The 13,092-nt window shown below is 33.6% G+C and overlaps 2 protein-coding genes across 2 annotated transcripts in view; one reads left to right on the top strand and one right to left on the bottom strand.

Annotated features, from left to right (window-relative positions):
* Window positions 1–2,705, top strand: part of LOC104800504 (putative axial regulator YABBY 2) — a 4,228-nt gene extending 1,523 nt beyond the window's left edge. The window contains exons 2-6 of the mRNA XM_010523321.1: window positions 974–1,102; window positions 1,314–1,452; window positions 1,731–1,782; window positions 1,924–1,999; window positions 2,322–2,705. Of these exons, the coding sequence (XP_010521623.1) occupies window positions 974–1,102; window positions 1,314–1,452; window positions 1,731–1,782; window positions 1,924–1,999; window positions 2,322–2,417 (492 nt within the window). The 3' untranslated portion in view covers window positions 2,418–2,705. The remainder of the gene's footprint in view (window positions 1–973; window positions 1,103–1,313; window positions 1,453–1,730; window positions 1,783–1,923; window positions 2,000–2,321) is intronic.
* A 7,384-nt stretch (window positions 2,706–10,089) lies between these two features.
* On the bottom strand, window positions 10,090–12,753 carry LOC104800503 (dnaJ protein homolog ANJ1-like). Its single transcript, XM_010523319.2, has 6 exons — window positions 12,456–12,753; window positions 11,737–11,911; window positions 11,510–11,651; window positions 11,150–11,426; window positions 10,838–11,068; window positions 10,090–10,590 (listed from the first exon to the last, which is right to left on the bottom strand). Exons 1-6 carry the CDS (start codon window positions 12,603–12,605, stop codon window positions 10,294–10,296), a joined length of 1,272 nt encoding a protein of 423 aa, XP_010521621.1. The 5' UTR covers window positions 12,606–12,753; the 3' UTR covers window positions 10,090–10,293.
* Window positions 12,754–13,092: the final 339 nt, after the last annotated feature.

Genomic DNA, 13,092 nt, shown 5'->3' with positions numbered 1-13,092 from the left:
TTTTTTGGGGGGGGGGGGGGGATGAATCTCACTTGGGACAACTATTAAACCACTCAATATTCTCTGAAGTCTTCTTGCACAAATTTGGGTTTGTATTTTTGTGGAAAGTACAAGAGAATTGTTCAGCCCAATTTGAGCAACTTCTTCTGGATCTTATACATGTCACACACTATATACAAAAAAAATTAAAATACAAAGATGTACCTACATATGTTATAATGCATGTGTATATTATATATATATGTGTGTGAATGTATATATTTGTGGACTTTAGTGATGGGTTCAAAGTGAAGTCGTTTTCTTTTATGACTGTGTTTCTGCATCATCTTCTTCCCCTCCTCTCTTTTATCATTGTTGCCTTGAGGGTTGTGTCAGGCATGGAAGTCGTCAGAAACCCACCAAAGAGAAAGAGACCTGAGAGAACCTCTCTTTAGTACTTAGCCACTTTTCCTCTTACGTAAATATATACCCTAATACCTTAATTAATTTGTTCATACGCATATATATATATATATATATATAACATAAACTTATATTACTTGCATCTTTCTCCATTTCAAAATTAATCAACCGACAATCATAAGATAAAGGAACAAAATGCTTGATGGTAAATAACTAACTAGAATGTGTTAATATATAGAGTATAATTGATATATTTGGACATGAAAACCTGGTGTAGGTGATCATATTACCTCATAAACTATGAGTAGCCATCACATATATAATAAGTTTTGACAATGTATTTCGTATGCATATCCTATCTTTCAAATAGCCAAATCTTTTCCATGTTAATAAAACGTCGTCTATGTTGTTCATATTTGGTCATAGCCTATCCACGATGTTTTCCTGTTATAGGGCTTGAGATCTTACAAAACCAAGTGATACTTGTGCATTTAATTAGCCTTTTATAATGATTAAACAAACTTTGGGGATCTTTCATATATATATATATATATATCATATATCATATCAGGTCAATGTGCCATATGCAAGTTTATTCACAATTGTGACGGTGAGATGTGGCCATTGCACAAATTTGCTGTCTCTCAACATGGGGGCTTCACTTCATCAAATTTCACCTCCTGTTCACCAAGATCTTCAGGTAATGTAACATTAACGTGTATACAAATGTAAAATTAAAATTTTATTAATTCATTTTGACTTTTATCTCAGTGTTTTGCCTGGTTACATCGGAAATTTTGGATTATATCCGCTTGTTATATACCATGCTCATACATATATATACACATTTTTTTTATGAATACTCTTAATCAGCATATTTTTTCTAATTGCTTTTGCACTTGATCATGAAGTTCCATAAGCAGCACATTACCATTACATCTCCAGAGCCAAGAAAGGAATGCGGATCATCTTCCAAGTCCACTATTAGCTCAACAACTTCGTCGTTTGAATCTGTAGACCGTGAAGCTCCTAGAATGCCTCCTATCCGCCGTTAGTCTCTCTCTCTCCCTCCCTCTCCCCCTCTCTCTCTCTCTCTCTCTCGTGTGAGTATGACATATGCATATTTCAGTGTGCATGCATATGCAATAGCATATCCACACTAATACTCTTAGCTTTGAATCTAAAGACAGTGTATTTTATAATAGAAATGTTCCTTTTTAAGTTATGTGTTTAAATGATCATATGCTTATATATATATAGATGGTCAACGCTTATTTAGTTACATTCTCTAACATTGTTTGTACATTCATGTGTGTATCAACTTGCAGCGCCCCCTGAGAAGAGACAACGTGTTCCCTCCGCATACAACAGGTTTATCAAGTAAGTTTGGCACTAGAACAAAAATTGAAATTTTGTGTTAAGGGTTTTTTTTTCTCTCCCTCTTTTGCTGACTTTCTGATGTTTTTATATATCATTTTATTTCTCTTTGAAAACATTTATTGAAATTCGCGTGATTCGTAGAGAGGAGATTCAGAGGATCAAAGCTAGCAACCCCGAGATCAGCCACCGCGAGGCGTTTAGCACAGCCGCCAAAAACGTAAGCACTGGTTTCTGATGTTCATCTATACAAGAATCTTCTGTCTTAGGTTGATATACATACATATATATATATATACATATACATATAACTTATAAAATTTTGCTTGAAGTTTGGATATAGTGATGCATATGGATATGAGAAATATGGGGTGAACCACTTGTTATTCTATTGACAGTCCTCTATTATGGGAAAGGATAAAAGAACAACAGAGATAAATGTAACAATTAAGATAGTGGAATCTACTATGCGCAAGTGGTGGAAACAATGTTCATATTTATTTTATTTTTGCTTATTATTATTTTCTTCTTTGTTAACATAGTGGGCACATTTTCCTCATATCCACTTTGGATTAAAGCTGGATGGCAACAAGCAAGGGAAGCAGTTAGACCAGGCAGTTGCTGGGCAAAAGCTCTAATGGCTGTCACTAAACCTTTGCATACACATATACATATACACACATATTCTCCATATGCGTGTCTATGTATATATGTGTAACTTTTTACGTATCTATCGCTTTTATGTGTGAGCAGAGCTGGTCGGAAGGATGAAGGGAGAAGATGATCAAGAAGTTGTTATATATATATATGCATATGTATGTATGTACCTATGTAACTATGTCTATTTATTACGTGGGTTTTCTTCTCTAACTCCCTTTCTAACTCTCGTAATAAGTGACGCCCATTATGAGTTATTCACATTCACATTTTGAATTTATATATAATTTTTCGGTGTAAATTGAGGTGTGTATATATATATACACAAACGCGTGTGTGTGATTTTTGCGTGGATGATAAAACGTGTCATTGTAATTGCAATTGTTATGGATGCATGAAATGAACTAAAAGTTTAGAAATTTATAGATTTTAAAAAATAAAATATCAATACAAGGAAAAACACATAAAATATTCAATTTTATAAATAACCCTAACATAAATATTGAACTTTAAAATTCTAAAGTTTTCGTGAATTATAAATTAAAAATGTACCATTGAAATATTAACAAATTCTAACAGATCTTTTAATTCCTTAATCACTTGAATATTATCGGTGTATATACACTTAAAAAATAAAAAAGTAGGTATACATAAAAAAATAAAAAAAAATTACAAAACACATACATACATATACACAACCCCAAACATATACATACATACTTATAAATTACAAAATAAGTGGTGATTTTTTTTTATTTTTTTAGTTTACATAAAAAAATTACAAAACACGCATATATATACATACACAATTTAAAACCCCAAACATGTACATATATATACACACATATGTATATACATATGTACATATATGTACACATAGTATGTATATATACGCACATAATTGTTTTCTGTAAGAACACACTCGTGTGAGATTTTTGTAACTAACTAGAGAATTTTTGAATATCTAAGTATTACCTTATTTAAAAAATATCGATCCTATAATATTATGTTTTTTATTTTCTATTTCTTATCCATATTTGAAAGTTGTAATATCTATATAAAAAATTGAAATATTTATTTTGAGACAGATTTTTTATTGTGCGTGTTTTTGTGTTTTTGGGAGTAAATATGCAACATCATCTCTTCGCTCTCTTGAATACTCATTTTTTTTTCATTATTCTTTATGTACAATATTTTCTTCTGTATCGCATGATTACTCCAAAATTTTCTTCGTCTCACTTTATTTAACGATTTAATTTTTTATTTTAAAATGAAAATATTTGAAAACATAATATCTAGATTTTATTAGATATTTCAGATTTATAATTTTATTAATATTCAAATAAGCCTAAAATTTATTAAAATAAGATCGAACGAGATATTTATTTACTATCTAAATATGAGTACAATGTCACAAAATTAAAACATATAATACTAAATCATTTATGATCAAATAAAAACTTCGTTAATTTATATTCACAGTATTTAGAAAATAAAAATAAAAAAACTAAATACAGTGAAACTATGTTTAAGGTTGAAATAGAGAATAAAGAGTGAAGGACACGTGTCAGTATCGCAATCAACCCTTCAAAATTTATACATTGGATTAATTCTAATATGTGATCATCATGCCATCATACTAAAATTTTGATTGAAGAGAAAATAAATAAATAATCTGTAACATATGATAGAGATTTCGTATATATAGGTTCTTACAAAGGGGTATATATATATATATATTGAAGCAATTTATATTCGTATATATAGGTTCGTATTTATATTCATTAAGTTTTCTTGATACAGATATATATATATATATATATGTATATGTATATGCACGCGCATACTTTGGTGTGCATGCATATGTATATATAGATGTGAATGTAAAAGGACTGAGTAACAGAAGACGAAAAATTCCATCTTGGGATGTGAAATGGTGACTTTTATGATCCTGAATAAGTCTGTCACATCCACTGTATACAGAAACATTCTTTGCATAAAAAAAAATAACTCGAATTATTTGGTAACAGGATTTCTTTTTTTGTTGAATAAATGTTTTGCTAACGAAATCAGTAGTCTTTGTACCATTCTCTTTCAAGAGAAATATAGAACTAAAAAAAAAAGTGCCATTTTTTCTTTAAATAGTGTTTCCTACATATAAAAATTCTACAAAGACACTTTGCAGAATTAAATTAATTTTTTTTTTTGTCGAAGGCACATTATTAATTTCTACCAAAATTTATGAAAATATTGATTCTTAATTAAAATAGTTGATTGGGGCATGTGCCCCACGTATATATATATGTTTTGGATGTGTTATGCGCATAGAAAGACCGACAAAGATTTGTTATTGACAATAATTACACTGTCTCAATTCATTTCAAATTCTAAGTCAGGGTCATATATGTTTCGGTGAGGTTGAACTCAGAGATAGCTTTTTCTATCATCATACATAAAAGTAAGACCGCATCATACATATATATATATATATATATGTGTGTGTGTGTGTGTGGTATTAATTTGTTCAAAATTCTATATTTAATAAAAAAAAAACCTAGCTTATAAAAGATTGAGTAGTCATATCCTTTATATTTGCATCATATATCTTATAAATTAGAAAATTACGATACAGATGGTTACGGCTTGTTTGTGTTAATGTCGATCTAGCAAGACCAGACATTCAATAATCAATAATGGTTTTTAAAAGAAACAGAAAATAAATTTAATATATTGTTTTATAAAATAAGAACGAACTCGATCGACTTTTTCACACACATATTGCCGACGTAATTATTTCGTATGATTGATTTTTTTTTTGTATATAATCCATAAGTAACCAAACCGATCTCTATCCCTCCACATGCACACAAATATATGCATGTTATCAGCCTATGTGATGATCCGAAATGACTGACAGGATGCTTATATCGTCATTAGAAAATAAATCTGGACCGTCCATTTATTTCATGAAGAGGGTTAGAGATGTGGGTCCCGGTCCATTATACCTCACAAGCGTTGGAGATGTCCTATATACGCGTCTGTTACCATCCATACATATCATACACACACACATATATATACATGTGTATATGTGTGTATATATACAGTATACAAGGGGGGGAGAGAAATCGTGTTATAAAATTGCCGGAGTCCAAATTGTAAAAAAAAAAACTTTAGTACAAAAGAAAACAGAATCTGAAACGTCAAATCATGTAGTTGGGGTTTTGGAAGACTGTGGCTATTTGTGTCCCTAAGCTGTCTTGTCCAACGTCCATCACCCTTTAATATTTACCCTTTTTTTATTTTATTTATTATTTTATCCATTTGCTAAGTTTATTTTCATGTATTTATTGGCTGCCTCTCTCATTAGTCATTACATCTTTCAATATCCAATCATCTCACTCCAAGAACCATCTCCAATTGTCAAATTCTTCGCGACTTAGATTTTAAAAAAATATTTCATAACATGACTTGATTTTGCGATAAATTATATATAGAGTTTACATAATATATACTAATGTTGACATTTTACCAATTTTTTTTTTAATTTAGTTTAAATTTTCATCCATATCAAATATACGTAGCTTCTGCTCAATGTAAATAAAACTTTTAATTTGTTGTAGTAGTCCTTGATTATTCCAATTAGAATAATTTTGTTGCGTCAAAATAATGGATGATATAGTTTTTGTTTATATCGGAATAATGGTTTTCCCGAAATAAAAATGTTAAGTACGTACAATGCTAAGTTCAATACCACATGCATGATAAATTGTTTTACAAAATTTAGAATATTATTTGTGTAACTTCGTTTTCTGAAGTGAATATGCAAAACAATTTTGAAATATTTTAGTCTACCGTTCTCTCTGTTTTTTTTTTTTTGCGTGTTAACTATTTTCATTTCTAATAATATAATTTTGAAACTAAGAATATAACAAGTGAGTTTACATAAGCTTCTTTTAAAACTAAAAAGATTTACATATATAGTCAATTTTTTCCAAAGTCTATGAAGTTTATAAGTCAATTAAACATTAGTTTGCATTGGAATTGTTTTTTTTGTTTTGCTCTTCTTGTTATTGATAATTTAGATTAAATATGAATATTTAAACAAAATACGTGTACTTTAAATGTAAAATATTTAAAGGAAAACTAAAATAATTAAGAAGCATTTACTTGGAATTGCTCGTATAGACTCGATACTCTGTTGATGATCCACAATAATTTGTTAGATATGAGATTAACTTAAATCTTGATGATAAACCATTATTGCAATTTTAATAAAAATAATATTAGGAAGTGAAAATTTCGAATATTCACGAGAATCAACCCATCTAAAAAGAAAATAATAATAATAAAAAAGAAATAATTTCCGGATTTGGAGGCATATGTAGAAAAGGGCGTGAGAAAGGTCATGTCACCTGTAAAAGAACAAGCTTTCTTTTCATCAATCACAATTCACAAGTGACATTTACCTTTTTTTTTAAATTTATTTTTTCAATTTTCACAAGTTGCCCTTCCTCTTTTTATTGCCTTAGATCCTCTTTTGATTTCCTACTTTTTTTTTTGTTTACTTTATTTTCCAATTTTTGTAATCTATTTTATTTTGTAAGAAAAATAATGACAAACAGTCCATCTTGTTTATCTGCAATTTTTACTGATTAAAGGATATAAGATTACCAATAGTTGAATCATTCTAGTATTCCATTGTAGAACCCATCAGACTTTTAGATATATGACATCAATTCAAATTAAAAAATTAATTTTATTTTTTCACTGTCCAAGTTTTGGGTGAACAGAGAGACAATGCCTATTTTTTTCAAATACATAAATTATGCATTTATTGCCCACCAAAATTGCAAATTTTAATAAAAATGGCTACAAAAACTTTATACACATACATATGGTGGTTATTCAGAAAAATATTTTTCATTACTTCAATGGTTTTAGTCGCGCATTATGGATGATTTTGGAATAGTTTTGGAGGAAAAGAGAAAAACATGAATTAAATTTGAATAATTAATTAAACCCTAAATTCAGCAATACTCAACGATTCGTCTATTAATCACTTTCATACGTATTAACATTTTAAGAGCGTTATTTTATTTATGTCAAGAGAGATAATTATATATTTCGCTTTAAATGAAAAAGACAAGTTTTTTTTTATGAATGGTTATGAAAAAGACAAGTTAGCTAGGGCAAATGTTGGAAACATAAAGTTATGGGCACCAAGCACATATATGTCCCCTTTGTCATCGATTGCATTGAACACTATTCGATTAGACGTGATATATATATATATATATATATATATATATTTATTTATTTATTTATTTATAAAACCCATATATACATTCTCCTTTTTAAAATATGTATATATATATATATATATATATATATCCAGATCCAGATATTAAAATCCTTAAAAAGAACAAAATGGTCATTAGCAAGAAGCTTGGAATTGGTATAGATCAGTTCTTTCATTTTGAGCTCCATTGAAATTTCAGATTAAATTGGTTATTTTGGATTCATAATAGTAATAATTAAAGATTAAACAAAAAAAAATCCCTTTCTAAATTTTAAATAAATATTTTTAAAAAAAGGTGGTCCAAAGGGTCAACCGGGACAGAGGTACTATGTACTGAAGCAATCAAAGAAAAAAGAGAGAGTAACGTCACATCTCACACCAAAACGGGAACATTTCTTTCTCTGGTCCCCTCCTTTTTAATTATGTTACGCCTCGGTCCTTCTCCCGGTTTATTCCGGTTCAACATTTTTGGCTTTTGTCTAGCTTTTACAGCCAAGGTGGTTTATATATATATTATCTCTGGTTCTCAATTGAATTCCTTACCTTCTCAATAATCAGATAGTCCAAGTTTGATTTATTTAATCATAAATTATCATTTTTTTTGTTAACAGTAAATCATATAAATATAAATGTTTTACAATAGGGAAGACACATGGAATAGCATCCCTAAGTACAAATAGTAGAGATCATAATATCATATCCAAATGAAACTCAAGAGTTATACTAAAACCGTCATAAATATTTAAAAATTATAACCAAAAGTAGTAAAAAATCTAAAATCTATCTTTATCTTTGCGAGCTTTCCCGATTAGTGTGAAGTCGGTAGGATCAAAGTGGACTTTGTCATCACAAGAGCGAATGTTATACTTAGAATCTTGAGTTGTAGCAGCAATGGAAGAATGAGCGCGTAGAATTCGTTGCGTTTCTGCCACTAATTCTTCATCTGAATCCAAACAGATTTTTTGACAATGATAGATAGTGGGTGTGATAGAAACTAAATTGGTTAATGTAGGCGAAGATGGTTGGTTGTCTTGAACAAGTTCTTCCGAATCATACATGTATTTCCTCTGCGGGGATGCATGAGATGATAATAGGGGAACCTGAGTTAGGGGAGTTTGGGTCGGGGAAGGGTCTTTTTGTGCTATTGGGTCAGGATCGGGAGAGATTAGTGCTTTGGAAGATAAGGTCTCATCACGGAAGGAGGGTGAGAACCAAGTTTAACTTCGACCTTCACCTTAGCCTCATCAATGTTCAGAGGATCGAGTTGCATACGCTCTGTGTGTAGGGGTTCGCCCACTCTACATGCTATGTAGCTAATGCCCTTTAGCGAATAAAGTTTTGCACGTATATTTGTAAACTTCATCCAAATCGGAACAGTAGTTAATACCGACTTCCGTAAGGTTGCAGTGGCACGTCACAGTGAACATGAGATCTGCAGTTCTCCAAATACCGACTTCTATAATCCACTTCCGAATAGTAAGGTCAGGGATGTGGAACAGACAAGAAGTACTGTTGTTTATACTCCTAACATGTATCTCAACTGAATAAATTATCATTTTCTCTAAAAACCTAATACGAATCCGGCAAAATGAAAAATAAGACTAATTAGTATAAAGACAATATGTTTCAATTTTTTTTAATGAACGCTGGATTTTGAATGTGCTATTTATGTTGTAAAAATTTCTTCAATACTGAGCTGTTTATTAATTTCAGTGATTATTTTAAAAAATAATTTTTATATTCCAATAATAATAAGCAAATATCTTTGGGCTCTATGGGTTTACAAATAATAATTTATGATGACAGACCCAAATGAAGGCAGGCCATTTGTGAAAAGAAAAAACCTAGAACCTCCACTCGCTTCAAACTGCCACATTGACTCAACCGAAACCACACCCGGTTTGCAAAAACCGATCAAACTAAACCGGAAAATTTCTATCAGGGCATTCCTCCTCCGTTGATCGTCTTAAACCAAAAGAATAAGACTCTGCTAATCCTAATTCCTTGAACTCTGGTATCAAGGAACTGTATCAAGGAACTCTTAAACCTTAGAAGAGTTCCTTCTTGGTCGAAACAAAATCTCAACTACTAGAAAGCAACTTTCCTCGTTAAAAAGGAAACGTCCCTCGAATCCTCGTGGATGACGTCAACTGTTAAATAAAACAAGCCCTCTTTTTTTTTTTTTTAGCTAAAAAACACATAACCTATCGGTTAACCGATTTTATTAGGTTAAATAACTAAACCGAACCGGATCAATTAGGTATTCCATTACCATAACCAATGGGTTACTTTTGGAATAACCGATTGTTAGTTATTTATGAATTTAAAGGTTTCTACAAAACTTAAAAAAATCGCCATTAACAACCTTACCGCAGAGTTCATTAATACGAACTAAGATTCAGCGTAAGCAACCGTCATCATCAGCCGCTAATACTTTCTCTTTCCGTTAGAAAACTTATCCAAGTGACAGCATTTTATCTTATCGTATCGTCATCAAAACCTTATAAAACCAAAAGTCCACTTGTTTTTCTTCATCATATATCAAATATTTTTTTTCACTGCTGAGCACACTGCACCCTCTGAGCACCGTGAGGCTCGTCGTCGTCTTCATCGTAAGCCTCTTGCTGCTGCGACTGTTGCTTCCTCCTCATCTCCTCCTCGATATTCACGTCGTGGAGCGTCGTCTCCTCGCACTCGTCCAGCTCCATCTCGGACATTTGGGTCGACGGTTTCGGCGGCAACACCTTCTCCAGGGCTTTCACCTGGTCCGGCTTCAGAGTTTCCGGGAATTCGACCGTGAAGTGGATGTATAGCTTCCCTTTCATGAACGGCCTTTGGTACATCGGAGGATGCTTATATCGTCATTAGAAAATAAATCTGGACCGTCCATTTATTTCATGAAGAGGGTTAGAGATGTGGGTCCCGGTCCATTATACCTCACAAGCGTTGGAGATGTCCTATATACGCGTCTGTTACCATCCATACATATCATACACACACACATATATATACATGTGTATATGTGTGTATATATACAGTATACAAGGGGGGGAGAGAAATCGTGTTATAAAATTGCCGGTGATCAAACCCAGAGATTACACATCCGAAACCAGATCTTGGGAAATGCTTACCGGGTTTGACAACTTCGCCAGGGTTCGATTTGATGAGGAGTTGCCGGCCATCGAGATGAGTCAGCACAAACTGGAAGCCACACAATGCCTCGGTGAGGCATAAGGTGTGTTCATAGAAGAGGTCATCTCCCTTTCTCTTGAACTTAGGATGCTCCTTCTGCTGGAGGATGAACACAATGTCTCCGGTTATGGTGTCAGGCTGCACGCACAATCAGACATCACCAGATTAACAAACCTACATGAAGAATCTCAACAAATGGTCTTGAGGAGAAGCACTTACTGCTTCGTCGGCTTCACCAGGGAATGTGATTTTCTGTCCATTCTGCATGCCCTTCTCCACAAAAACTTCGAGAACTTTCTTCTCTGGGGAGACTTTCTCTCCTTTGCACTGTGAGCACCGGTCCTTGTCACTGATCATCTCACCGGTACCCTTGCAATCATTACACACATGCTGCATCTGCTGAATCATAGACGGTCCAAGCTGCCTGATCGTGACCTTCATACCAGAACCCTGGCAACCAGAACACTTCATGGATGCTCCAGACTTCGATCCCTTTCTGCAACCAAACACAAACCATGATGATGCACATGGAATCATGTAACGCGAATGGACCTGAGAAGGGGATGGTGAGAAACTAACCCCTTACACTTGGAGCACAAAACGTTCCTAGAGAGGGAAAGCTTCTTGGTTGTGCTGAGATAGAGATCTTCCAAAGAAACCTTTAGTGGGTGAACTACATCCTCTCCCCGTCTCTGCCTACGACCCCTGCTGCTACCACCGCCTGCAAGACAGAGCTAACAGGATTAGCTCAACATAATCGAAAAAGAGAAAACAACCCTACGAAGAGAACACATCATCAATCTCACCTCCAAATCCACCACCACCACCACCACCAAAGAACGACGAGAAGATGTCAAATGGGTCATGGCCACCAGGACCACCGCCCATTCCTTCTTTTAGAGCATCCTCGCCATACTGGTCATAGATGTCACGCTTCTCGGGATCACTTAGTACCTCGTACGCATGAGCCAATTCCTTGAACTGAAGACAAGACGCGACGTTTTACAAAGCATTAGCAATAACAAAAGGCACAACCTTGATAAGCATACAAGAAAACTACAAAAATGCATATGCCAAATCCAGTAATTCGAGGAAGAATTGTTTCATACTACAATTTCCCTCCTCAAGATAGATTGCAACACATGGATCACATCAAATAATCATGGTCCTTGAATTGAGGGCAAACTCCCTCGGTCTTCGGAAACCCAAAAGAATTCTTCACAGATTCGTACTCCACACCGATTTCAATCAAAATGCATAACAAGGACAGGATCCTAGCACGATAAGAACTAAATCAACCCTAAAAACCCAGACAGTGAACAGCCTGGACAACAAATGGATCGATAGTCCTAGTTACACCCGATCACCTAAGACAAAGACGAGAAAGACGCACACAGCAATTCTACAGACGAAAGCTCGAAATCCAAACACAAATCCATAGAATTCAAACAACAGATAGCGAATCACGACCGTCAACTCCAATCCGATCCGACCCGATCGGATCGGCAAATTCAACAACTCGTACCTTCTCCGGATCTCCACCCTTGTCGGGATGATTCTTGATCGCGGCTTTCTTGTACGCCTTCTTCAGATCCTCCGGAGACGCGTTCTTCGAGACACCTAGGATCTCATAGTACCTCGTATTATCACTCTTCTTCGGCGCTCTACCAAACATCGTGAGAAGAAAGAAACCCTAAATCTCCGAAATCCCCGAAAATCAAATATCTGAATCTGAGAGTTCTACTCGATAGATCGGAGAGAATCGGAGGAGGAGGAGCTTGCTTTCAACTATGAACAATGGGAATGGAGGTTGTCAAGAGAAGCGAAGCATATAAAATGGTCTTGTTGCGAAATGTGGTTGTGGTTGTGAGATTGAACCGACGGCTCAGATTTCGCCTCCCAAGTCATCGGTCAATTAAGAAGGCTCTAGAATTTTGGTATGCGTCAATAATGAAGGAAAAAAGAATTAGGAGTTTTCAATATACTACTTCAACTTTTATATTTCTTCGTTTACGACCCTATATTCTCAAAATTGCACGTTTGTACCATTAAAGCAACTGCCTCTTTTGATTCAATGCGTGCCGATGGTTCTTTTCAAATGGCTAAAATGTATTCTTTCTTAATTTCGCATTTCTCATGCACAGCCTATGTTATAATCGTGT

This window comes from Tarenaya hassleriana, unplaced genomic scaffold (genome assembly GCF_000463585.1).
Source record: "Tarenaya hassleriana unplaced genomic scaffold, ASM46358v1 Cleome7, whole genome shotgun sequence".
Taxonomy (NCBI): domain Eukaryota; kingdom Viridiplantae; phylum Streptophyta; class Magnoliopsida; order Brassicales; family Cleomaceae; genus Tarenaya; species Tarenaya hassleriana.
This window is presented reverse-complemented; position numbering and strand designations above follow the sequence as displayed.